Source organism: Chlamydotis macqueenii, chromosome 1, assembly GCF_036417535.1.
Source record: "Chlamydotis macqueenii isolate bChlMac1 chromosome 1, bChlMac1.mat, whole genome shotgun sequence".
NCBI classification, from domain to species: Eukaryota; Metazoa; Chordata; class Aves; order Otidiformes; family Otididae; genus Chlamydotis; species Chlamydotis macqueenii.
The window spans coordinates 203,981,091-204,007,192 of record NC_141556.1 but is presented as its reverse complement, the minus strand read 5'-3'; the positions used below and the strand labels follow the sequence as shown (position 1 = coordinate 204,007,192).

The following is a 26,102-nucleotide window of genomic DNA, read 5'->3' as shown; positions in this document are numbered from 1 at the left end:
CTAGTTTGAAACTTAGTTAAGAGGAAGTAAGTCCATTTTACTATAGAAAGTACAGCTCTTCTATGCTGCTTATCATCCTCGGCTAGTTCCCATCTTCAATAATACTGACACTTATATAAGGTTGCCTCAGTTACAAACCACTATCACTACAAATACGGGTTGTTTTGGAAAGCAATTTAAACAAATTGAAGTATTTATTGCAAACCAGCTTCTCTCTCCTACCATTTACAAGAAGGTCAGTAAAAGTAAACACACATGAACAGAAAAAAATTCATGAAACACAAACTGATTTAATTCAAACTGAAAGGAAAATATACTCAAGGGATAAAAACTCCAGATACATAGCAATTATTAATTATGAAGCTGTTGATGGTCTTGGAAAAGGATTTGGGAATTCATGACCAAGTACTCAGCCTTGAATACTGAGAGAGAGGGAGGGAACAACCATGACCTTCCAAGTCCTTCAGCACCACCGCACATAAAACTGTACTACTTGATATATTTTTCCATGAACTTTTTGTGAAATTCTGATCGCAGTGTATCATTCACAAATCTTTTGTCCTTTTTTGACTCGTCTATCCCCTTGGCACAATTCTTGAAGACAACATCATCGTCCCATCTGAAAACAAAATTTTTTAACTTCAGTAAGTTTGCATTATAGGTGCAATTCACAAAAATATATAAACGAGGTTTGGCCCTCCTATTTAAATGTACTAAGATCAGCTTGTCATTAGGATTAGAGTTTAGTCTCTAAGAAAAAAAGGTCTATTTTTCTAATCCAAGCCATCTCCTACATGCTCCCGAGCCAGAAGTGAGATGAATATCAGTAGATCAAAGGTTATTGTCTTTACAGATCATTTGAACAGAGCAGAAAACACTAATCTAATCCGCCATAATTTTGACGAACACAAACTGGAATATCTGCAAACAAGAATTGTAATTCTAGTTACACTAAAAAAAATCCCAAAGGAACAAAAACCCCAAACCAGCTACATTTTAAAAGAGAGCATAACATCAAATTTCTTGAGGAACTTTGGGTCCTGTTACTTTTTTTATCATTATGAACAATGTCAGACAAACACAATTCTCGATCTCTCTTTCTCTCTTTTTTAAACACAAAGTAACAGGATGATTTGTTCGCAGAAATGCAAAAGACAAGCACTGCACGCATCAGTATCCCAATTCTACACTACATTGCTTGGGACAAGATCTGTGAAAGGAAATAAAAATCAACGGCAGCGAGGACGCTTTCAGACTGAGTAACGAGAGGGAGCAAAGGGACGGATATTACAGCGCAGACTGCACAGTACCTCCTCTTCACTTTGAAGTTTGCTTGAGGCTGTGCAGGGCCGGTAAGGTTCAGCAGTGGGTTACCACTCAGAATATTCTCCATCCGAATTCTTTCTTCTTCAGCCTTTTGCTCTTGCTCCTGAGAACCAGAAATGGATACATTACTTTTCTGGGCCATTTTTCTCATCTAGTTGGCAGAGATAAACATTACGTATCTGCGAAGACCCACAAAGATAAGAGTTTTAATTCCTAGCTCAGACTTTTCAGAGCGTTTCAGACACGTATGAGTAGAATAAGGAATAAGGATAGAAGCAGAGATACTCTAAAGAGTTTAACATTGCTAAAAAATTGTCAATGTAACAACACTCGTATCTGCTCCACTTACCTCTGATGTTCCACCAAATACTCAGTTAGATTCTCGCTTTACCATTTACATACTTATTACATTAAAAACTGTATACAGATTAAAAAAATTTCTTTATCCTCATGAGAAAAGAGAATACATTATACAATACTCATTAGGTGGAAGAAACCTTACAGCATGTTGAAACTTCTCCATCATCTTCAGCAATCTGGTCGGGTTTTACAACTACAACTTCCCTAGGGACCAGTTAAAAAGAACATTGAGAAATTTAAGATGAAACTGAGCAGTGGCTGTCATAAGACTATTTAAGAGTTCCAATATTAAGAAGCAGAAAATTTTTCTTCTTGTACTGTCAAAAGCATGTAACTCAAGTCTAAGTGAAGCACTGCACTACAGGCAACACAAAGTAGATTTCACGGCCCACGCTTCCAAGCTGTATTAATATATTTAGTGACTTAAATGTTCACAGACTTCAAAACAAATACGTAATATTCATTTTACATCAACATATTTTTCCACAACCTTTCAAATGTGTTACAAGGACTGCTCTTTGATGAATGTACCAGAAGGAAAAAAAATTAAAAATTCTTTAATTTGGATTACTAACTAGGTCTTCTGCTCCCTGTATACTTAAGTATGGTCTGAAGACACTCGACTTTAAGAACGCACTGAAGTCTCATTAGCACTGCAGGAGACTCAAACCACGGCTTTTAAAAGTGATATAAACTAAACACAAAGAGATCATAAGTTTGGGTGTTTTTGTCCAAACTGCAGAAAATTCATGGCTGAGGGCTGCTACAGGATCCCAAAAGAGGAAATGTTTTTCTTAATGATAGCATTTACAAGGCTTAAGTGCTAAACTTGAACACTGATGCTAGCCAGAGTTTTCTAGCTTCAAACATTTAATCAATACTAAGTGATATATTACTAAAGCTATCTACAATTCATAACATTTTTCAAGTGGACTGATCAGGTATATGCAATATTCCTATAAACACCTCAACCCTCCTAGGAACAATATCAACTTAACATACGTATGAATACCAGGTGATGCAGGATCACTGGTAAAGATCTTACTTTTCAAAACCTACTCAAGTTTTACTTAGGAAAAACACACCTACCATTACACTGCTTCTCACAAATAAAATCTAGAACCAGCTGCAATTAATTGCCAGTGAGATGAGAAAACTCCCCAAAAGGGCATATTGCTTAAAGGCACAGCATAGCCCTCTAATGTCCTTTCTAAAACATGTGTGTGGGCAAAACCTGCCCTTGCTGCTGTATCCGTGGAGCTTTAACACAAACCACAGCAGTTAAAAGTTATTAACACAAATAAATTAAAGTTTTGCATTTTCAAACATAGCTCTAAACCCAACATTTGCATTCCAACTTCAGTTATTACCACTCCAGTAAATAAGGAAATGGAGAGAGAAAAAATATTTGATATGGAACAGCATTTTCCCGCATATTAGCCATACAAATTCAAACTATACCTTTCTTTCCTCTGCAGATTACAGATAAGAAATGCATGCAGCTTCTTCTGCACAGTATGCCAACCTCTGATTTACCACTTTCTTTCCCCGTAACACGGAGGAGCCAACAGGAGTGAAATCCCATTTACTGCAGTCTGTGTCGTGTTCCCACCAGAAGTCAAGCAGCTCTCAGACTACTGTTACAGCACATGCATGCAAAGCACTAATTGCAAATCAAGCAAAATTTAAGATACTGGTACAAGAGGAAAAAAAAATCAGTACTGATTTTCAGGTACCTCCCAGAGAGGTGATCAGATTCTATTTAAGCTCATTAGGCAAATTTATAATAGGATGCAAGCATGTGAAGTGTTCTCTGTGTTCTCCAAAATGAGGTGGGCTCTGCCTTATCAAGTTTAACCTCTGATGCTCCATTAAAAGTGAGATTTGGAAAAAAGCAAGAAGTCTGAGACAAAAAAAAGCAAATATGAAGTAATAAAAAAAGCAAATAAGAATGCTACAACCCAAAAACTCATACGGGACTATACTCAAGAGAAGGTAGTACTAATGAGAGCATTGTAAGAAATTAACATTCCCCCGTTGACAGATGCTTCAGTAGAGAAAACTTCTTCCAATTCCTGTATATGCAAGCAGACACAGCAGTTTTCCATTTTAGAGCTGAACTCCAGGGGAAGTCTGCTTAAGGTGGCATGCAGAGCACGGCACAGAGCATGGCACATTAGACCCGCAAATTTCTAAGACATTAACCTCGTCTGTGACAAAGTTAATGAACCTGTGCATCATGCAGCACTTAATCTGCGATACACAAAAATATCTTATGCTAGGAGTTTCTGTTTGTTTGTTTGGGGTTTTTTTTGGGGGGTGTTGTTGTTTTGTTTGGTTGGTTTTCGGGGTTTTTTTTTTAGATCATGAAAATGCATCCACACACCACTGACAAATGCAGAAATACAATGCACTCCACACAGAGTGTTTATTCAACGGTCCAAAGCCCACTGCAATCAGTCAGCATCTTTTCGGGGGAGAATTGCAGTTCTTCTCTCTCTTCCCTCATTTCAAATTCAATCTCAACAGCCCCTAAAAAGCTGATTGTTCCAGCATTCTCTACCATGCACGAAGAGAAGTGAAAAGCACTCGGTCATTCCAATCACTAGAAGATCAAGTCAACATTAAGAATAATGAAAAATATGCATAGGGTAGTAATTACCCCAGTGTTCTTATTACACACAGATGTACATTTAATTTTTCTATAATAAGTTTTTTAAAAGGCATGTTAGACATCATCCTAACTTTTATCTGCTTTACATAACCAGCCTCAATTAGCCTGACAGTTCACTTTCTGGTTACAAAGAAAAGCATTATCAGACTGAAGTCACAAAACGTGGTGATTAAAAAAAAACCCCAAAGAAAATAAAAATTGCAATAACACTTCTAAGAAGTGTTACACTACAAGCACTAGTATAAGACTAAGAGCAGGATTTAGCTCCAGACAAGGACACCTACATCTAGGTATCTGCTTGAAGGCATCTCAGCAGAGATCTAGAGAATACAAGGAATCAAGATGACTCTTATGCTCACACTAAATTACACACACAGGAGATCAACCACACTCCAGGCTCTACTGACTGCATCTCCACTGCACCACCATGGAAGCTGGGACACAGAACTTGTCTGCTGACCCCAACAACTTGGCATTTCAAGCTCAACTGAATTCTGTCCTAACCTGCTAACTGCTAGCAAAAAAACTACATTGACTGAAGTCAACTACAATTCCAGAGGACTGGAGATTAGCAAAAACTGCACTGTAATCAAAAGAAAAGGTAGAGAAAGTCTTGGGAATTTCAAATTATTACATTTTACTTATGCACCTATTAAATTATTAAAAACTATTATGAATACAACGCTAACAGAAGCTGACAAACATTCTTTTATAGTGACAACAGTTACAGAAAACACCCATGAATCTTATTTTCAAAGCTTGATTTTTCCCCTATCGCCTGTAAGATGCTGCAGAGCCCCTCGGCACTTGTGTGGCCATTTGCTGTTTCTCAGCTCTGTTCACCAACGGAACTCCGCTGTCTTTTAGACCCGCAGAGGCAGCACAATCAGAAAGAGTAACAAACTGCATAAGCTTATCTTTGTCATCAAAGATCAATAGATTAGAGTCTAAAAGCAAACAGGGAACAGATATGTTGAGTGAGGCATCACCAGTTTTAGTCACTTTACAAAGATCCGGTGTACATGGTAATTTATTTATGGAATTCAGTAATTCAACGTTGTTCTCGGTTGGATGACATTTCAATATATTTGCTACAAGTTTTAGGAAACAGGTTAATTCTCAAAATTAGTCTTGAAGATTTTTTGTATTATTTAGCTTTACCAAAATCTCCCAAAGAAGGTATTTGAGATTTAAAAAAAGCTACTTTAATAAGTTCTGTATCTTGGAGACATGACATGGAGTAAACAGTAGGTGTAACTCACAGTGGTGTAAAGCTGACATTTACACTTAAGCTAAGTTATTCATTTTGGCCAGAGCTACAGAATCCCTCATCTCCAGCCAAATTAGGTTTTCGTTATGTTTCAGAATTTTCCACATAAATCTTCCATTGCCCACTCCTCCACTGAAAGGCGGGACGCTCCAGGCGATGGAGCAAGGATTGTATCAAATCAAACAGACCAGACATATAAACCTCATAGCTGCCTGAGCTTCACACCTCTGAGGCACCATTGAGCACAGCTGTTCAGAAATAAGCAGCTTGGGTAGCTCCAAAGCCTACATTGTTCTTTTGTGTGGTAGAACAAAGGTTTATTAAGCTAAAACACTATGGATACAACAAACCCACAATAGAAGAAAAGCCTAAGGCTAAAAAATAGTATTTCTTTATTCACTCCACCTTTTCTAAAATAATGCCTCTTTGCCTGCCTTTCCTCAGCGAGATAAGGCATACAACCCCTTTCCTAAGCTGTTTTAGCAAAAAAACATGCTACAGATTATTCCATCACTACAGACAGCAGTGCTGTGCTTTTCAATGGCAGCGTGTTGCACCAGACAAATCAGACACCAACCCCTGTGTCAGAAGCAGAGGCAATAGAACTGGAATATTAGGGTGTGGGGAATAAGACTTGACTGGCAGAGGTAGTCCCATACCCCGAGGAAGCAGGTGGAGACACTGCAAGCCTCCACTGTACCACTGAACTCACCATGTGGCATCACAGTTGGAGGAAAAAAAAATAAAAATAAAAATAAAGCGGGCAAAACTATATTAACCTTAACTAAACAACTATTCCTTATCTTGCTGTAAGAATAACAGTCCCTTGGCATATTTGTTTCTGACTGCAGAGGAAAGAAAAACATTATTGTTACCATGGTTATTTTTTTTTTTTAGAATAGTTCCTCCCCTTTGCCCAGAGCAAGATTACTTTTACAGAAAATGCTGAAATTCCTGAAACGACTCCCTTGTATTAAAGTAAGATATCCTGTTCAGTCTTTAAAGATGTTGAGTAGCTGATGGAAAACCTAAAATACCCACATTTCATTGAAGGCTAGAAGAAGAAAAAAAAAAAAACAAAAGACAACAAACCCCACATAACATTATTTAAATGCTAATTTTTGAATGACAAACTATGACAGCACTGCCTTTAGCAGCAGGGAACCAAACTTAACAAAGCAGAGATTCAGCTCAGTTATCTGAACCTATGCAAATTACTAACTCAACGCAGCACAGTGATTCAAATAACTGATTGAAACTTCAAAAAATAAAAGTACAAAGTAATCACAACTGCAGCGTCTGAATGCAGATTTGCTGTCATTTTGCCCACAAGGGATGGCACATTATTATTAGTCCTTGGCAAGGGTAAGTATTGCTAGTATGTCTCAAACATTTAGTGAAGAAACATACTCTACCATCTGCTTTTGCCTCTTTATTGAAATTCCTTCTTAATGACTGATTTGATGTTCTAGTTTTAGTTAGACCCTCAAAATTTAAGTTAAAAGGTTAATATCTATCAAGATTCATTTTCTAATGTTTTATTTCAAAGTCTGCGACATGGCCAGAACACAGGACAGAGCTATGATCTATTTGGACCACTGGCAAAGTAGCATATTCAGTTATAGAGAAAAACTTGGTGAAATAAAACTGTAAGAAAACAAACCAAAAACTTTAAGTCTGTTGACAGAACCATGAAGTGATTAGAATACAGTAATATATCCAAAACTTGTTCTATGTGTAATTTTTTTCCTGATATTTTAGTTATTTTATTAAAATGGTAGTCCAATTATTTCTGAGACTTCATTTAAAGTAAACTTTATTTTTGTTAACTGTTTTCACCCCTCGCTTTGGTGCCCAGTATCTAAGTTGCTGTAAAAGGAGGACTGCTTCTTTTAAAATGCATCTCTGGTGAGACACCAGTTGGAAACAAAAGATGAGAATCTGGGGTTGTTTGTTTTTTTTTTTTCAGATCATTGTGCTCTCTATGAAATTCTTCTGTTGTCACAGAAGAACCCTGGCATGTTCTGAGAAACCGCAGAGACACGTTAATCTGTCTGTATAAAAGCAAAGAGATTTGAGAATGATGTGTAGAAGAGCGAAGAGGCATTCACTCTGCAGTTTCCTCTGCCTTGCCACTGCTTTACCCACGCTACAGGCAGCACCATTTCAGCAGACAAATCATGCCTGTATGCGGATTAGGACTAATAGCGACTACACAATTCAGACTACATGAGATGTTACCCTGAAGTCAGATGGATGACTCATGTAGGGTTACTTACAAAATTAGGTTTACATTACGGTTTGCAATACATAATATAAAATCCCACATATCTGAAGGAAAAATGGATTTATATAAAATGGATATAAAATGCTTTGCCAGTAATGCCTTACTTCAAAGCCATATAAAACAAGGCATCATCTAATGAGATTGCACCCGTAAGGCAAATATACATAAGCGATCTTTTCTAAGGAGACTCTTACTCCCAAAGACTCTTTTCAAGGCTGTGCCCCACCTTAGTTTTCACTTTTCCAATCAATATAGTCTTCGTTTCCTACTTTCAAAAAACCCCAGGAAAATAAAATTCCAAGTACCTGCAGAGCACCCACTATTTTCTGAAGATGACAATTTTTAAAAGAGTCTGTCAGCCACCAACCAGTGAAAGAATGAACAGAGTAGGTAGTGAGTGCACAGTAGCGTCCACTATTGCAAATAAATAACTCATACTAATTTTTAGGAAGAAACAAATTCATTCATTTCAGATAAGTGTGCATGTATTCAGTATGCACATAGCACTGGACATTATAAACCGTGCTTCTGGGGGAAGAACATCCATGAAGGTTAAAAATAACACCAGTTAAGAGAGAGCAAAACGAAAGAAGTGCTGTAGTAAATACTCCAGAGCTTTTAGCACCCTCTAGTGACAACAGAAGAATTTCATAGCGATCACAACATTCCTGCTTTCTGCACAGGAACATACAAAGTGTGCACTTGTTTGTCTATGCTGCAATTTACTACCGTTACCTTCCTAATGCAAGCTTGCTACACTGAAATGTGACAAGTTATGCTGTTTAATCTAGATGTATAACTTCAACTACTAGGCAAAGAGAAAAACCCATGCAGATCTAAAAAAAAAAAAAAAAAAAAAAAAAAAAAAGGTATTTCCTGTTTTATAAAAGCTAATTAACACAGGAAATTGCGCTGGAAAACAGGTAGCTCACTTACACCACTTCATGGTTTGGTATACTTGTCTTCACAGAAGATTGACAAAAGCAAGATTATCTTGACTCAACGCCTTTACAAAGTGTTGGGAAAGTGAATAAAATGTTTCAGTGAGTAAAATGTTCAGTATGTCTACTGAAGAAAAAAATCTTGACAACAGTTAGATAGAAAACCAAATCCATCAGACTCCACTCGAGAAGAGCTGAAGGGCACTTACTTTGTTTACCAGTTCTCACTCATCGTAAGTACTTAAGGCACATCAGTTTTAATAAACACCAGTTTGCAAGAAACAGATCCCTTTAATAGATGAGGTTTCACCTTTCGAGCCTGTTCTTCAGCTCGTTCTTTCTTGATTTTTTCAAGTTCAGCCAGAAGAGCTGCAGTGTCATCATCATCACTGTCTTCCAAGTCCTCATCTTCATCATCTTCCTAATAGCAACAAATGGAAACAAGAAACAGCTCGTTCATTTCATTTAACAAAACCAGCTTTTAGTTCCGAAGGTTATTGAAGGGACATGCTTCTCATTAAAAAAAAAAAAAAAAAAAAAAATCACAGAAAGCCCCCAGAGCAGTTCTGGTCTGCCCACCTAAGGCTGCAGTTTGCTGCAGCAAATACAACCGGTTTATTTGCTCTTGTATAGTGAAGTCAAGACAAAAATACGTTTGTGATTTTTGGGTGACTGCAATTAATTTTTTATAATTCAAATGCTATGTAGCTGACAGATTCTAGACAACAACTGTCCTCAATCACTTTCTAATCATTGTAATTCTAGTCATTACAATAGTGCGCCTGAACACCCCATCCAATATTGCTGGGCCCAAATGTAACAGGATTAAAAAAACCCGCAGCTTATTGTCAAGCCTTAGACCTAACTCTTACGCACCAGCATGAGGAGATGAGCCAAGACCAAGAATCCATTCCTCATGCAGACAGTGTATCTCAGCAGCTCTCCCTTAGGGGAATGCTAACTAATACAGTAGTTGACTGAAACTAAAAAGCAACCCACTTCCCATACTTTAAGTGATATTTTCAGTTCCCTAGTTTTTGTGTGCTTTCCAAGTATACCATTGCAGCGTGGACCAGAATCCTCTGAACCACTCTGGACTTCCACCACAGTGGAGTAACTGTGAAAGGAAAATACGTTGGAACCCGTCTTAAATCTTTAGCAGATGTAAAATAAGAGTGCATACTTTATTAACAGAAAATCCTGAAGGCAGGACAATGAAAGGAAAGAAAACAGAAAAAGATACATACATCAGTAAGTGGATCATCTGCATCAAGATTTGCTGCAGGAATCTGGTCTAGCCGAGGCTTCTTAGACACAGAGGATGATGTTGTGTGTTCTATGGCACAAGATTTAAAAAAAAAAAAAGTGACTAAGTCACTTCATTTAACAGCATCTTAAGTCAGAAAGCAAAAACCTTCACAAACAACTTGTCTTGCATTAGAGTACGAGATACAAGCTTATGCTTACTTCTTCCTCATTTCTCAATCTTAATGCCCATGCTATTTCCTCCCCTGCATGTATATCCTCAAGGGAAGCAATAACATCCTCAAACTTACAAATTGGCCTCCGAAGGTTTTTTAATTCATCATTTCAAGAAGAACGAACAGCAGGAGAAAGAGCCGTGTAGAAATATCCTTATCCTATATATCTGGTTGGAGGGTTCCCATTGAGGACCACCCCAAAGCGTTACGGTTGTTTAGTTTGGTCCAAACTACATCTGCTTTTGTCTGCAAATTTGGAAGTCTCCCAATACCTTCACACCTAAAACTGAAGTACCCAAATTCTAAGCGTTAATATTAAAAATGAGTATTTATCAAAAAGCCCTTTGATTTTCATTTTAATTATCACCTACCTGAACAGAATCACACACTTCAAAAACGGCTTTATTGTTACACCGGTACTGTAACGCCAGAAGATGAGTCATTCCCCTTCTCCTTCCTGTCCCGCTTGTCCAAGGACAAGAAAAGCCCTTTACTGGTTGCCAATTCATTACAATCACACTGTATCAGCTGGCCTGCATGATGGCCTATACTTTTCTACTGGCTGGCCTAGATTTTTGCTAGCACAAAGCCAGCATGAAAGCCAGCGGACATTCCCTTGCAGGTCAACAGCTCCGAACTATCAGACCAATATCCTGAATTCTACTCTCATGACATGCTGTCTGCAACCTGCAAAGTTCTTACAACACTGAGATTTGTGCAAGAGCAATGCCACACAACGATACTAAGATTTTTTGTTTCTTTGTTTTTACCTCTGGTTGGTCTGTCTCTATTCTTTTCTCTTGCAGCAACGCGTTCTCTCTCCTCCAGCTCCCTTCTGAAATCACGGTTACGCACCTCTTCAGGAGCATCCTGAGTGGCCTGTCTAAAACAACATGAGACGGGGGAAAAAGATGAAGTTGACAGTGTGCAGCTGGGAGCAACTTTTGAAGGAGGTCAATAAATCCTGGAGTGAACTGGTAAATATAAAGAGTAAGAACTGGGCACCACGTAGACACAAGTTTCTTTATTGTCCCTTCATCAGCCGCCTTCTCGGTATGTATTACACACACACAGACACACAATGTCACACACACGTGCTTCTTCCAGTTGCTCCCAAATTAACGAAAAGACCCTGCATAAATTCCTGCAAAACCAGGATGACCACATCCACCTCTTGTAGCTATGTCTAAATCTTCTGTTCCCCAGCAGTCCAAGCCCACTGTCCTAGCAGACTTTCAGCAGCACTATGGCCAACTCTCCTTGCTGTTTCTCATCCCAAGTTGCTGCTGCAAACACAGTCTCTAACGCTTATAGATAAGATCAAGACGAAAACATACTTTTCATAAACCTTTTCCCCTCCAAGAGACATATCAGATAGTCTCCCACGACAATAAAAAAACCAACATTGGGAGAACAGGCAAAACACTAGCTTTAGTAAAACATATTGCAAATATATCTTTTTCCCTCTTTTATATTACACACACTGGCCAAAAGCAACAGACTTCTTGAGTCTTGACTATTTGAGTCACACTAAGTTCCACCTAGAGAGTGCTGAATTTTCTGTGGAAATCTTTAAAAGAACTAATGAATAAAAACAAGCAGCAATTCCTTTCACCCTTCTGTGAACCCAGTGCTGGAAATAAGAGCGCCTGGAAGAAACCCGGACTTGAGCCATTATAAATATATTGTCTGCATAGCCTGTCTTTATGATGAGGTATTTCATTTGCTTTTTCAATTAAAAACCTGAACCTTGATATAGCTGCAAAATCCTCCCAAATCCTGTGTCATTCAAGGGAACATGAGCGGGACTGAAACACTGAACTTTTCCTGAAACGATGCAGTCCTGGCAATTTAACAAAACAACTTTGTATTAGGTATTTGGGAGAAAGAACAGAAGACACTTGATGCCTTCTCCATCTCTCCCACGCAGACGGAAGGATTTGTTAAAACATACATTGTATATTTCTACACATATTTATCCTCACACACTTCTTTCAAAGCAACAGACTGGTGTTCCAAACCCCACTTTTGTATAAGAAACAAACCACCAACAATTTTTGTCATAACAACAAACATTTGACAGCACTTTTCGTGCTATTGATTTTGGTACTCTCCAAAATACTCCAATTTCCTTATCCATAAGTATTCTTCAAAACCAAAAGGACAAGAAGGAAGGGGTGAAAGGGTAAGCTTCTGCACAAAAAAAAAAGTGGAAATACAAAACCTTAACAGTAATTTCACTGATGAGTAACATTACTTAGACGAAAAAAAACATTTTTAGGCTGACACATTTCATTTAAATTCTAGGTGTCCATATGACATAGACTGCACATTTAGTTTTATCTTTCAAAGGTATAACGAAGATTTATTAATCATTTCAAACAAAGGAAAATATTCATAAGATCCCATTATCTTTCATACTGATGAAAACAGTTTCCTCCCCCAGGACCTCCATGAACCACTTGCAGTGTTTAACAGCAGCTCTTCCAATACGTACTACTGCCTGAGTGCTACTCATGATTTTCCTGCTTTCTCTTACTGCCCCTTTCCCACGGTCCTTTGCCAAATACATGATGTGATTTTTCTGCTTTTAAGACCTGCTCAACGTTACTCCTCTCATCCCATCTTGCTGTGCAAGTGATAGCACCCTCAATGACTCTGTCAGCTTCTGTTGTTCCCAATGATTTTACTTCCACTCCACTGCCTGAAACATTTTGTCTCCAAAGCTCACCTTCTTCTGATGATTCACTTCCATAAGCAGTACTAAATACCACTAAAATTAAACCTCTCCAATAACTTGCAATGCATTTGATCTCCTAGATCTGTTTTTGACACACTTTCAGCCCACTCATTCAGCACTGCTGCACAATCCCTGGTGTCTGCTCAGGGTCAAGCACACCAACATCTATTGTGAAATATTCCAGACTACTGCTCATAACAAAAAGTCATTCCCAAACTGTTTCGCAGTAAGACTGAAAAAGCCAGTACTAACCTGTATTTGATTTTAGTATGAGAAGGAAGGTCTCTGCTGGAATATTGTTTGGACAGCTGACTTAAGTCTCCTTCACCTTTTCCTCTTCCTCCTCTCGCAGGTTCAAATGTTGGCCTCGCTGCTGTCGTCATGTTAACTACTACAGAACCAAGGGATAAGCACAGTCGTTACCACAGCTTACAGTGAAAGACATTCACCAGAAGCTACTTTGTTCCTGGAACTGAAGAAGCAATAACAAGTCCCACTACAGAATACCAGCTACCACTCGGGTCGTGACCCTTGAAATTTAAGGGGCTTTTTATCGGCAGAACTGACAGAATTGATTCAAATTTTCAAAATAAAGCCCTTTCCAACATGTTTGAAAAATGATACAGACTCTAACAAGAACGTGAAGCAACCTTTATAAAGTAAATAAAACTGCCCAGGAGCCAGTCTCCTGCCCTTAAGGCAAGTGGTACAGTCTTGTAACTAAACTCTTTCCCCTCCTGAAAAATGACAGCCAAAAATGACAGCTTACTGGGAAAGACTCCTCCATTATTCCCCAAACTGTATCTAGGTGTCATCACCAGAAATGCTAGCTGACACAGACCACAGCATGCCTAGGATAGTGTTGATAATTAAATACTGATGAAGTTCACACAACTAGAACGCTCCAGCCCTCATCACGGCGCCGTTCAGTTCTCTGGTACGGGCACAGCACTGTCATTACCGCTGCAGCACAGTCCTTTGGGACCGACCCGTGCAGAGCTCCAGCTGGCCAGCAAACCCTTCGGAGGGGCTGGGGTTCACGTTTCCCTGGTAGTACAAGGCTGACAGTTTTACCCTTATGTAAACAAAGAGCAATTTAAAAAGTTCAGATAAACGTAGAAATTTTCACCAGCTCTCATTTAGAAACTGCAGGAGCTCACATACCGCCAGCATGTCCTAAAAAATGAACTCGCTGATGTCCAAAATAGCTACTATCAACTCTTCTGTGGCAAAGGAGCAAAACAAACCCCAACCAGCCTCAGCCATGCAGACACCCTGTCCACATGTACTGCACTCAGCGCTGCTGCACAGGAGCTGGAGACCCTAAACCGCGATCCTAAACCACTGTGCCAGGAGTTTAAGACAGTTAACCAATGCCAAAAAACCCTGCAGGATCAACCAGCATCATCTTAAATCTGCTACCTGACACTATGCTCATTCCTGCTTCACCAAGACATGCACATCCGCTAAACACAGACTAAAAATATTTAAGACAGAAAAGAGATACAGGTACAGAGGCACCAGTCCTACCAACCAGAAGGCTGGATGAGGGTGACAAGATGACACATTAGGATGACAAGAGAATATATCAAAGAACATTAAAAAGCAAAGAAAAAGCCATGACATTGCTTGACATATTTTTGTGATACAGAAGTAAAAGTTATTTAATGCTCTGGTGCATTACTCATTATTTCTTCACATTTAATGAGATCACAAAACATACGACTTTACTGCTAAAATTATAAAGTAACATCCCATCAGGCAGAACGCAGTTACTGCCACTGAACTACCACTCAGAAAACAAAATTAACAGACAGGAACACCTTTAAAAAGAAGTGAGACAGTAACAAGCCTTAGCTTGACCAAGGATTGCTGACACTTTTCAGTGATGCCGTGCAAGTCAGCTGGAGCTCAGAAAGACATTTTAACTCTGCCTCGGTACAGACTCTGCCAGACCTATGATCCAAGACAGCCACTTGCTCTGAGATCTGTGCTAATTACATGTAACAGGGGGATCCATGAATTCGGGTGAATTTCAATTCAGCAAATCCCCTGGGAACCGTCTCTGTTTCTTTCGGGAGTCAGGCCGTAGTGGCTTGGCCTTAAAGGACCCAAACTCAATCTGAAACCACTCAGGGAGCACCACCCCGACCTCTTCAGTTTCAGAAACACAGCTCTGCAGAAACTCCTTCGGTGCGACACGAAGGTCGGCCTGGCCGCGCAGGGGTTATTACCCACGGAAAACCGACTGGGCTCGGCCCGGCGTCGAACTGCCCCGGCCCGGCCCCACACAGGGACCCCTACAGTATCCCGTGCCCCAGAGCCGCCCTTCTCCCCCTCAAGGACCCCACCACAGCCCTGCCAGGCACACCCCCACCCCTCACCACCTCCCCAGGTACTCACACCGCAGCCTCCTCCCAGCCCTGCGCAACCAGGCCCTAGGCCGCCACCATCACTCCGCCAAGCGCCCACAAGGCACCGCGCGAGAACCACAGAGAAGGCGGCGGGAGCGGCCGCCGGAGGAGGACCCACCATAGAGAGCGCTGGCGGGACTGTCACGTGAGGGAGGAGGGGCGCGCCGCCATGATGGCTACCGAGGCGGAAGTGGGCGCGTTGGTGCCTCCGTAGCAATGGCGGCTTCGTGCTACCCTCCTCCTCCTCGTCCTCCTCAGAGCGCAGTCAGGCGGGCCCAACTCGGAACAGGAAGTTTGGGGTGCCCGTTCTGCTGGCCCAGGGTTGCCCTGGAGGAGGGCCTTGCCCTGAGGTGCTGCTAGGCCGTAGCCCTGCACTGGTCCTGCGCAGAAAAGGCCTCCCCTCGGCCGTTCTGTGCAGGCCGTGGGGGCTCTCAGCGGTACGGTGCGGGGAAGCCAGGGAACAAGTAGACACAGAGAGAGAGAGAGCGCCTCAGAACATACTGCATCCCTAACCGTAACGTCCTGGTGTGACGGGTCTTCTCTCACAAGTTAGCTCCTGAGTATACTTCCAAGTTGCGTATCCCGGAGGAGTCTGCCCAGAGGCTGCTCGCTTGTAGGAGGCTTGGAAAAGGGTGGTGGGTTAGTTATGTGAAACAGCACTTCATGGCTTCAGAGTGCTCACCCTGGGTGTCAGTGTGAGGAGCGATGAGGGAACAGCCATGAGAGAAGAAAGAGGTTAAAGGGATAGGGTTGGGATCTTTGTGGAGAAAATGGGGAAAGACAGGAACAAGGCAGCTGGAGGAAGAGGGAATACCTCTCAGTCGTTCTCTTTGCTTAGAAAGCTGTATTAGCAACATTAGCCTAAGCCTGTCAGTCAGCAAGCCCCAAAGCCCCTTACAAAAGAACTCTTTTATAATGTTTATTCATTGCTGTCTCTGTAAAGAAGCCAAAGTGTAAATGAGCATCACTCGGGCATTAAATTTCCCCTCTTAAAATGCAGTTTCTCTCTTACGTTTGCTTTTAGATGCATCTTGTTGTCAAACTTCTGTGAATCCACGTGAGGGCATATTAAGTAAAAGGCTCTTTTACGTACCTACAAATTACACGGAAACATTTTCCTGAGCGTGCAATTTAGGAGAGAGCCCACAAGAGGTCCCCAAAGATACCACTATCCAGAGAGCTACAGCAACAGTGTAAATTACACCCTTTGGGTCAGCAAACCATCAGAGAAAGCCCTTGGAAGAAGCGGGGCCTTGGTTTACAGAGAAACCAGTTATTTTAAGCAACTTGTCACAAATGTCAAGCTTCACTCAGAAGTCAGGTAAGTAGTAACAATAATTACTGTGCCATTTCCTGAGAGCTACAGCTGTCAGTAACCAAGCATCCACCATTGCATTTTCATATCTGTAAGCCTCAGCCTGCACCCTGTGAAAAGGGTTTATGATTTCTTTCGCTACAGGCAGTTTAGACTCAGGATCAAACCTCACAGAGGAGTCTGGCTTCCCAGCTGGACAGTTGGGAATTCAGTATTGTCGGGCTATGGATCACAGCAGCCTGAAATCAGTGCATCATCCTATGGTGGTGGATAGATTGTAAATCTGTGGATTTAAATCAGAAGGAACTGTTATGCTAATTTGACTGTCGTGCAGCAGCCTGTTGTGTTTTGCTCAGTAACCTGTCCTGAAGGCAATGCCTACGTTCAGTTGTAATATCCAGCTGGCAAAAGGTATCAAGCATTCCCTGTGCCGAGGATTACTTGAAGATGAGCACTATAAAACCTAGCACAGTCCCTGCTCTGAACAGATACAATGATTCTTCAAATACTAAAGGACTGGCTTAGTGTCTTTGGCCAAAATTGTCCCCCACAACCCCAAGTTGCTTCCCTTCCCCCAACTGGTGTGTATCAACATGAAGTAAAAATGGCTACAGACATGTTTTATGGTTGAGGGCTTGGTTTCCTTAGAAGACTTGGGCACTAAAGAAAGATATTGGTGGAGTGGAGGTGCCCAAGTCCAGACTCCTGAAAATCCCTACTTAGTCTTGTTGAAGAGGCACCTAACCTTTACAGCTGCACAACTTTTGGGTTTAAAGATCTCTAAACATGCTGAGTTTTGACCAATCTTGAATTTGTTTGGAATTAGTTTAGGTCTAAGAAGTTTAGCATCATGCTCTCACTGGGGCCTAAGGTATATCCCCCAGCTCAAGTGCTCGAGATCTTTCCTCCAATAATTATTCTCTGAGCATGTCCAGCACTCACAGGTATCACAATCAGCCTCTCAGCCCCTCCAGGGCACATCCTACAGCCCTTTGCTGAGCTGGGCTGACCCTGCATGTGGAGATTTGCCCCGCCGGTCAGGCAGTTCTTGGCTGCTTGGATATTAGGGATGTTCTCCCTGTGTTTTTGAAGCTGACTAGCTGAGCGTAAGGGAAGGGATTAAAGATTCATCAAGAAAAAGAGCATGTATGTAGAAGGGAGCACCAGTCAAGTTGAATGGTGCAGGCAGCAAGTGGGAGTTCCTGGATCCCCGGATTATGCATTAAAATGTCATCAGATAATGTAAACAACCAGACAATGACAAAACCCCAGGTCTTCCCCCTTCCCATGGCTGCTCTAATAATGAAAGAGCTCAAGGCTGAAGACTTTTTTCTTCCTGTGGCTCAAGGCTGAAGACTTCTTTCTTCCTGTGGCACACCAAGCCTTGGATCTCTTTGCACACAGTAATTGGCACCGTGGATGCACCTTCAGTTATTCCTCTGCTGAGCAATTTGGCTGTGGCAGCTCTTAGAAAGGTATTCTGTACTGCGTGGAAAACATGAAAAGCAGAAGTCACCTCTGCCTTTGATCATTTCCTCTAGTGATTAATTATCCTCACAGTTTAAAACTGTACCTTATTTTTAATTTCAGTTGGCTTTATTCCCAACCACGAGTGCCTGTTGTGCCTCTCTGGTAATTTTAAAAGCCTGTTTTCTCACCAGGTATTTACGCTTTGTAATCTAGTCTTGCAACTGCCTTTGGATAAGGTAAGCAGACTGAACTCTTCTAGTCTCTTAGAATCATTTCCTTCCTCCCACTCTCTTTTATGTTGGTTTTATCAGCATTAAAAAAATATAAGAACTGTTTTAGCATCAGTTCCACTAATGTGAACTAGAGAGATAAAATCACTCTCCTCCCCCAGCCTTCTACACGGTTGTTCGTCTACCTGAGATTCACACCGGCTTTTTTACCCACACTACTACACGGGGTGCTTGAGTCCAGGTGCGTGTCTGTGGTGGCTTTTGAATAATTCTCAGAGTTGTTGCTTTCTGGATTAGAAAATTCCATGTAGTCTTTGAGCTGAGAGGAGTAAATGTGTTTGGCTGTGTTAAAGGCATCTGTCTTGAAAATAAATTCCTTGCTGGTGTCACTGGCATGGCCTCTTAGTTACCATCCCAAATTCTTTATGTTACCTGTACATATTCTCAGTGCAATTTTATATGTGCTTGTGGATCACACCAGGAGACCAACATTTTTGGTTATCTCAGTGCTCTAGGATGCAGATCTCTCAGAAGTCCTGGTCCGCCTCTGAGATTATTGCAAGACTGCAAAAGACATCGCGTCCTGAAAGAGAACAGAAACATTTATAGAAACCTTGTGCCTGTTTGGAACCTTGTTAATGTTTTTCTCATCTACTTCTTGGCCTGTAGTATTATGAAAATTGCTTATGTTCCTAATGGACTTTAAAAACTCCCTCATAGCCTTGCCAACGCAGGGTTTTTTCCCTGTTTCCTGTGTCATTTTTCCGTTCCTTAAAATTTCTTATGTATACTCTTTGCTATCTTCCATCTGTAACATTACTCTGAATTGTTGCTTTCCCCTGATTGTTTCTGAATCCAGATGGGAATTTAGTCAAGGCAATTTTCTTTCCTGAATTTTTGAGTCTCCCACTGTAGAGTGAAAGGCTATCTTCTATCCACCCTTAAAGTACAGCATCAGGGCATGCAACCTCCTCTTTCAAATTAGCGTGGTAACGTGAACACGAGCATTTTCTCCCAGCAGGGCAGAGGTTCAGTGCCAAAATGGAAATCTCCCGGCTTGAATTCTCCCCTTGCCTCCCTTCCTGTAAGAATCTGTCTTTTGCCGTCCAGAGCACAGCTTTATGGGCTGAGCAGCAGTAAATCCCATTTCTGTTTCGGAGAGGCTGCGGCACACTTCCTCCCTTGGGACACCGTGTGCTTTGAAGGATCATGTGTCCCGCTGGGTTACAGACAGGGAAGGGCACAGGGAATTGTCAAGAGTAGAGGCTTGGTGCAGGAATGCTCAGCATCCCAACAGCGGCCTCAAAAGAAGTTTGTGGGAAGTTGCTGTTTCCTTGATTGGGAAAAGAATAGAGGCTGGGCAAGCCTGTGACTCAGCCGGTGAGTCAGCAGGGGCTGCTTTCCGATGAGGCCATCCTGTGCTGTTTAGCTCTCTGTCACACCCTCCCTGCTGCCGTGGGGCTGTAAAAACCCGGTGTTGCTGCTTCTCAATGCTCACAAGGTTGTCCTGGCCCTTAAGATCGTCCCTGCCACCTCTCACTGCACTGTCTCTCCAGTTTTCTGCTTCTGTGCTCCATCCCATCCCCTGGGCTGCTGTCTTCTTTTATGTCTTTGGTGCTCAGGTCCCAATTGGATTTAGCAGGTGCGAACTCCTGTTGCAGTGAGGGAAAAACCTTGTAACCTATTCACAACAGAGGAAAAATCCTGGAAGTCATCAGGAATTCCCTGCAAGAAAAGGCACACGGTGAGGACCTGATTTGGGTCCTACCCAGGCAGCGACAACCTTCCTCAAACCGTGCAGACTGTGGTTCCTTTGACAGCCATTAAACGGGCTGGACCAGTGCTGCAGGTCTGTCATACTGGTTTTGAATGTGTGTTCTGTTTACTTTGTCTTTTTCTATCTGCTTCCCCACGCGCACAGCTCTCTGCTGAGATCCCAGTGCTCTTTCAACGTGAGACGTGATGTCAACCGAAAGGCACTCGGGGACGTGGGGAAGGAGGGTGCTGGAGGAACGAGTGCCGCCCCAAGACGCACACAGCTCACACTTCCTGGCCTTGCAGTCTTGGATGCATGCTCAGCTCCATGGAGGCTCTCTTGTTTCTACCGAACCAATTTTTTTTTTTTTTTTTTTGAGCTTGGACAAAGCAAATAATTTTAGCCATGCAGTATTTACATCTAGGCAAGCAGCCAGGACATACCTCTGTCTATGGTTGCATCCACTGTTAAGCAAAAATGTCGCACTGTTTTATTTATTAGACAAACATTTCTACTAATAGCTAAGCTAATTTTATCCTTTTCTTAATGCTGGCTGACGATGACTCAGCCTGGCTGGGAGGAGTCTCAGTAGCACGGCGCGCAGACTCTGAAAAAACAGCGTTATACAGAAGGAAGGGCTGGCCATCCACGCAATACAATGGCTCTGGCTTTGGACTTGCTCATCTTCCCTCTGTCTTCTCCACGTAGATGTGGAACAGAGAAACCAGTAAAGTATTCCAGAAGTGAGCTTATCAGACGGAATGGAGTGGAGACGCTCTGTAAGAGCCAGCTGCAGCTGTAACTTTTAGCAGTAGCATCAGGAGCTAGTACTCATACTGCTCTACAAGTTTTTTCTCTGCTTTAGCTCTTTATCAATATTTTCTGTCTGAGTCAGTCCTCAATTTATGTGCTGCTCTTCCTTAACTTTAGGATTACTCTCACAGGGCTCCAGGTAAGTGAGGTGTCTGGTCTAGGCAAATCTTTAAGGCTCCTTTTCTGTTTAAGGGACAGTGAGAGAGGTTCACCTGGGAGGTGATTCACTCGCTTGTCTTGGGCAATCTCAGAAAATCCTGCCCTGTATTACATTAGTGTGTTACAAAGACAGGCAGAAGATGTTGAGGTTACATGGTAAAACAATATAAGTCATTTTGTTCCAAAGATGAGGTTAGGTTACATGAGATCCTTCTGGATTTAAATTTTCTGTTACTGAAAGCTTCAAGATGTGGCTAAGTACTTTTTATAAATGGGGCTGTAAGGGATAGGGCAGTCATTGTGAAAACACAGACACTCCTGATTTATCTTGAGTGTCCAAACCAGGAACACAAGGAAGAGTTTATAAGAAGAGTAAAACACCTAAGTGTCATCCTGACCAAGTTAAAACCCAACTCAGGTTCCTTTTCAGCAATGTCTCAGTAGTGCAGTGCTCAAACTCATTGAAGAGAAGTTCAGCCATAGGATCAATGCCCACCTGTTCCAAAGATGCCATATGAATGTATCAGGTTTTCCTACCTGAGAGGATTCTAGCAGGTATCAGCCGGTGGTGAGCTCACTTAACAACTGTAATAACCTTTAGTTATCCTTAGTTATCCTTTAGTTACCGAACTAGCACAGTGTGCAAAGGGTTTGCCCAGTAGCAAGGCAATTCTGGCTTTGAAAGAGTCTTGCATTGTTTCCTACAGACGTGGGCAGAAGCTGATTCACATGAAAACAAAGAACAACAGCTTGGAAAACAAGGAACTCCTGACACATAAGAGAGATCAACCAGATTGATTCTCTCTTAGCTCTTGATTGCAAATTCACAGTATTTTAGCTGCTGAGGCCTCAAGGGAGCCTTTTGCTTTTTTTGGGGCTGTGTCAATGCAGAGGGCAGAGGGCTGGTGCTCAGGAAACTGATATTTTCTTCCCAGCACTGTCACTAGCCTGGGAACCTTGAAAATGTATCCCCCTCTCCTCAAGTCCTGTCGATTTTCTTCTTTATGAAAACACAGATACTGGACCAAAGGTTTTGGCTCTGTGGTTTGTAGATGCAATATCCCATGTAACAGCAGGCTATGAAATTTGATTGCCTGTATTGTTTAGAAAGCCCAGAGGGCTTTGCTGTGTAATTTTACAATCAGAACCATCACAAAATCATAGAATAGTTTGTATTGGAAGGGACCCCCCGCATGTGCAAGGACACCTTCCACTGGACCAGGTCACTCAAAGCCCCATCCAGCCTGGCCTTGAGCACTTCCAGGGATGGGGCATCCACAACTTCTCTGGACAACCTATGCCAGTGCCTCACCACTCTCACAGTAAATATTTTTTTCCTTATGCCTAACCTAAATCTATCCTCTTTCAGTTTAAAGCCATTACCTCTTTTCCTAACACTACATGCCCTTTTTAAAAGTCCCTATCCTGCTTTGTTATAGACCCCCCTTTAGGTACTGGAAGACCGCTATAAGGTCTCCTCAGAGCCTTCTCTTCTCCAGGCTGAACAACCCCAGCTCTCTCAGCCTCTCTTCGTAGACCTCTGTTTGAGCTAGACTTGTACACTGTGTCCTGCTGTGGGACACAGACTAGCAATAAGGCAGGCTTCCCCAACAAGATCAGTTATTAATGGTGACAGAAGCCTTACAGAAGCCTTTCTCAGCTGAGGTGAGCCTGCCAAAATTTCTTTCTTTCCTGCTTCTTTTTGTGCTTTGTGGCTTCAACAGAGGGGCAGGAGGGGTTCAGCTGAAGTGTGAGTGTTTTGTGCTGGTTAAGAGTATCAAAACACAATTAGCAGAGTTGGTTGGTTCAGGTTGTGTGGTGGCTAGTTCCTTCAGCTGAACACGGAGCTCCAGAAGCAGGAGGCCTTTTGAACAGGGCGTTGCATGCTCCCCTGTAGACTCAGGGCACAGCGAGAAGGTGTGTGCTGCAAATGCATCTGCAGACATGCCTTGTCTTGGCAAGATTCTGCCTGTTTCTGTATCACTGCTGCTGAGGATTAGTAAATTAAACTGAACTTTACGTTCCCCTCCCTCCCTTTCCTGTTCTTCTTGGCCTGTCGCCTGTCTTGAGCACGGTACAAGCAGCCACATCTCATGCCTGTCCCTGCAGCCCATGGTGCTCATGAGCAAAAACATGCACATGAAGCAGCTTGACCTCATTGCTCCTATCCAGTACTATTTTAGTTATTTTGTTTTGCCATCCTATGCCCTATGAGAACAGTGAAGAGAGATGGGGCTGTTCAGTCTGGAAAAGAGAAGGCTCCAGGGAGACCTTATAGTGGCTTTCCAGTACCTAAAGGGGGCTTATAGGAAAGATGAAGAGAAACTCTTTAGCAGAGCCTGTTGTGATAGGACAGGGGTAATGGTTTCAAAATAGAGGGAGGTAGATTCAGACTGGACATAAGGAAGAAATCTTTTACAGTGAGGGTGGTGGAACACTGGCACAGGTTGCCCAGAAATGTGGTTGATCCCCCATCCCTGGAAACATTCAAGGCCAGGTTGGATGAGGCTCTGAGCAACCTGATCTGGTTGGAGATGTCCCTGCTCCTTGCAGGGGGTTGGACTAGATGGCCTTTAAAGGTTCCTTCCAACCCAAACCATTCCGTGATTCTATGATTCTATCCTTGCAGGGAAAATTTTGAGCAGGAATAGAGGGAGGAATTTTCATCCTCTGCAAGGTGCTACGTTCTGCCAGTGGTGAGTCCCACCACAGCATTGGTTGGATGAGCGGCTGCAGAGAGAAGCGCTGATGGAGCTGGTGCCCGTGGGGGTAGGGCTTGCACAGGAATGTCTGGCGTGTGATGAATGTGCTTTCAGCACTATTCGCATCTCTCCTCCCTTCAAGTTTTCATTGTGTTGGAGCCTGCCTACTCCAACAACTCCAACTCCTGCAGTCTTTACCAGCTATGAGATCTATAATCTGTGTTAGGTAGGCTTCAAAGCACTAAGGTGTAAGGATGTTCAGTTAGAAATGTGGAGTGGTTATGCACTGCCTTGTGCTGGGGAAGGGTAGAGGGCTGGGGTGCTCTCCAGGCGGTTCCTGTTCATTTGGATGCTGCACACAGGAGATGGAGAGCATGGTGTTGTGGCACAGGCACAGGGGCTGCTCGGAGGCTCTGTAAGCAGCATAGTCCAGGCTGGACCACGAGTCTTTCGCTCTTGTGCTTTCACTACAGAACTAAAGGGCAGAAGGTGTTTCGCCTTCTGACTTTGTGAATAGGTGACTATTTGTGCAAAGCTCAAGAGCAAGCAGCTCAGGGCAGCAGGACAGTGAGTGGAGCACTGTTACGGCAGTGAGATAGTTGATCCCAAACCTCTCCTGCCTCTTGATGGAGGAAAGACTAAAACCTCAATCTCCTAGATGTTGAGACAAACAAAGAGAGAACAAACTAGAGAGAACAAACAAAGTTACCTTTCCTTGAGTACCTGCAGCCAGGAGAGGATTCATGGCTATGGATCTTGAGGATATGAAGGTTTTTAATTCTCTTTGCAAAGCAGTGCTGAAGTCTTATATTTTGTCATTAGTGACTGTCTGTCTTATGAGGGTCCCTGTGTAATGGGCAGGCTTCTATGACTTCTGTTCTGCTGCATCCTTTGGGAAACTGTAATACCTAACTTGAGATCTTGACTTCTACTGCGTGGAGGGAGATCGAGAAATGAGACACTACAGCACTGAAGCTGAGTGCACCTTGAATATCACTTGATGAACCATATGTTTGGGGACTGGCTGCTGTGTGACAAGTGTGACACAGGCACAGATGAGTTAATACCTTCTCCCAAGAAGGTGAAGTCAGACAGTTATGCAGCAGATCCCAGAAGAGATGCCGCAAAGTCCAACTTTTCTCTTATTCTAAGCAGTTTTTGAAATCAGGAGGCTCCCAGGGCTGCTCTCCAGAGACTTTAGATTTTGCACTTGTTATTTAACCTGCAGTCCCAACCAGCCACCTGTTTAAAGCACTAATTTAGGGCCGGTGCTTCCATCCACCCTGCTGTCAGTTAGTGTGACTAAAGGCACTGCTGCTTTTGTTTTTTAGCGGCAGTGCTTTGTCCTGGCTATTGTACACCAATACTGTTCTGTGAACTCTGAGGGCAGAAGCTGTGCCCTGTACTCAAGGCAGTAGCAGGATCCTGGGACTGGTGATTATGTTTTTCACATCTGAATCTTTCCCCAGGCAGTACTGGCCAAGAAGTAACACATGTGGAAAATATGCTGTTATGTTTACGTCTAGCAGCAGTTGCAATACTTATTTCAGTAGCAAAGTCAAGGCCTGAAAAGAGCATGGAGGAAGACCTGCTTGCTCTTCCCTCACACAGCCAACACACTTGATTTTTCACAGGCTAAATCCCTATGGTGGCAGGAGTACATTAAGTCCTGCCCAAGGTTTGTCTGACCAGCTGTGGACATCCTGGGCTCGCCTTACAGCCAGCACAGAGACAGACGCACATCTGGAGGATGCCATCTTGTCCTTGTTGGGCCATGTAGGATGATGCAAGTCACACCTTTGCAGGGCCTGCTTCTCTGCTTTGGCTGTTGGGAAGGGCTCCATGTGGGCATCTTCACTGCCAATCCAAGCCACACAGAGGGCACTGGAGCCAGGGAGCATGGCTGGAAGCTCACCTCCATCTATCAGGTTTGGCGAAACCCTTAATGCCAGTCTCACTCCTCCCACTCCTTGGTTCCAAACCACCATGATGTTACTGGAGACAGGCAGTCCTGGGTGTGGCTGCTATCTTGCCTCTTGATTAAAGCCTCTGGATCCTGGCAGCAGGTTTAGCTTTCTCAAGGATTATGGCTTTCTCATTCCCTCTTCTGAGATGATGCAAGCCTAAGAAGTCTGTACCTCTGATTTTGTTCCCACCCATCAGT

At 42.5% G+C, this 26,102-nt stretch overlaps 1 protein-coding gene across 2 annotated transcripts; it reads right to left on the bottom strand.

Moving 5' to 3' along the window:
- Positions 1-270: 270 nt before the first annotated feature.
- Positions 271-15,563, bottom strand: CWC15 (CWC15 spliceosome associated protein). 2 transcript variants are annotated; one of them, XM_086739628.1, is made up of 7 exons: positions 15,485-15,563; positions 13,332-13,470; positions 11,110-11,222; positions 10,106-10,194; positions 9,169-9,279; positions 1,311-1,429; positions 271-619 (listed from the first exon to the last, which is right to left on the bottom strand). In XM_086739628.1, the coding sequence occupies exons 2-7, from the start codon at positions 13,460-13,462 to the stop codon at positions 490-492; spliced, it is 693 nt and encodes a 230-aa protein (XP_086595754.1). In that variant the 5' UTR covers positions 13,463-13,470; positions 15,485-15,563; the 3' UTR covers positions 271-489. The 2 variants fall into 2 exon arrangements, with proteins under 2 accessions (XP_086595754.1, XP_086595752.1); XM_086739626.1 differs by lacking the exon at positions 15,485-15,563 and adding an exon at positions 15,232-15,363.
- Between the last annotated feature and the right edge of the window lie 10,539 nt (positions 15,564-26,102).

Bases quoted from the DNA above. Each gene is read 5' to 3' on its own strand.
- CWC15 (XM_086739628.1), bottom strand. From the start codon at position 13,462: ATGACGACAGCAGCGAGGCCAACATTTGAACCTGCGAGAGGAGGAAGA. The intron at 10,195-11,109 runs GTAAAAACAAAG...CTTGTGCCATAG, and splicing joins TAGAGACAGACCAACCAGAG to AACACACAACATCATCCTCT. The intron at 620-1,310 runs GTACTGTGCAGT...TTTTGTTTTCAG, and splicing joins AACTTCAAAGTGAAGAGGAG to ATGGGACGATGATGTTGTCT.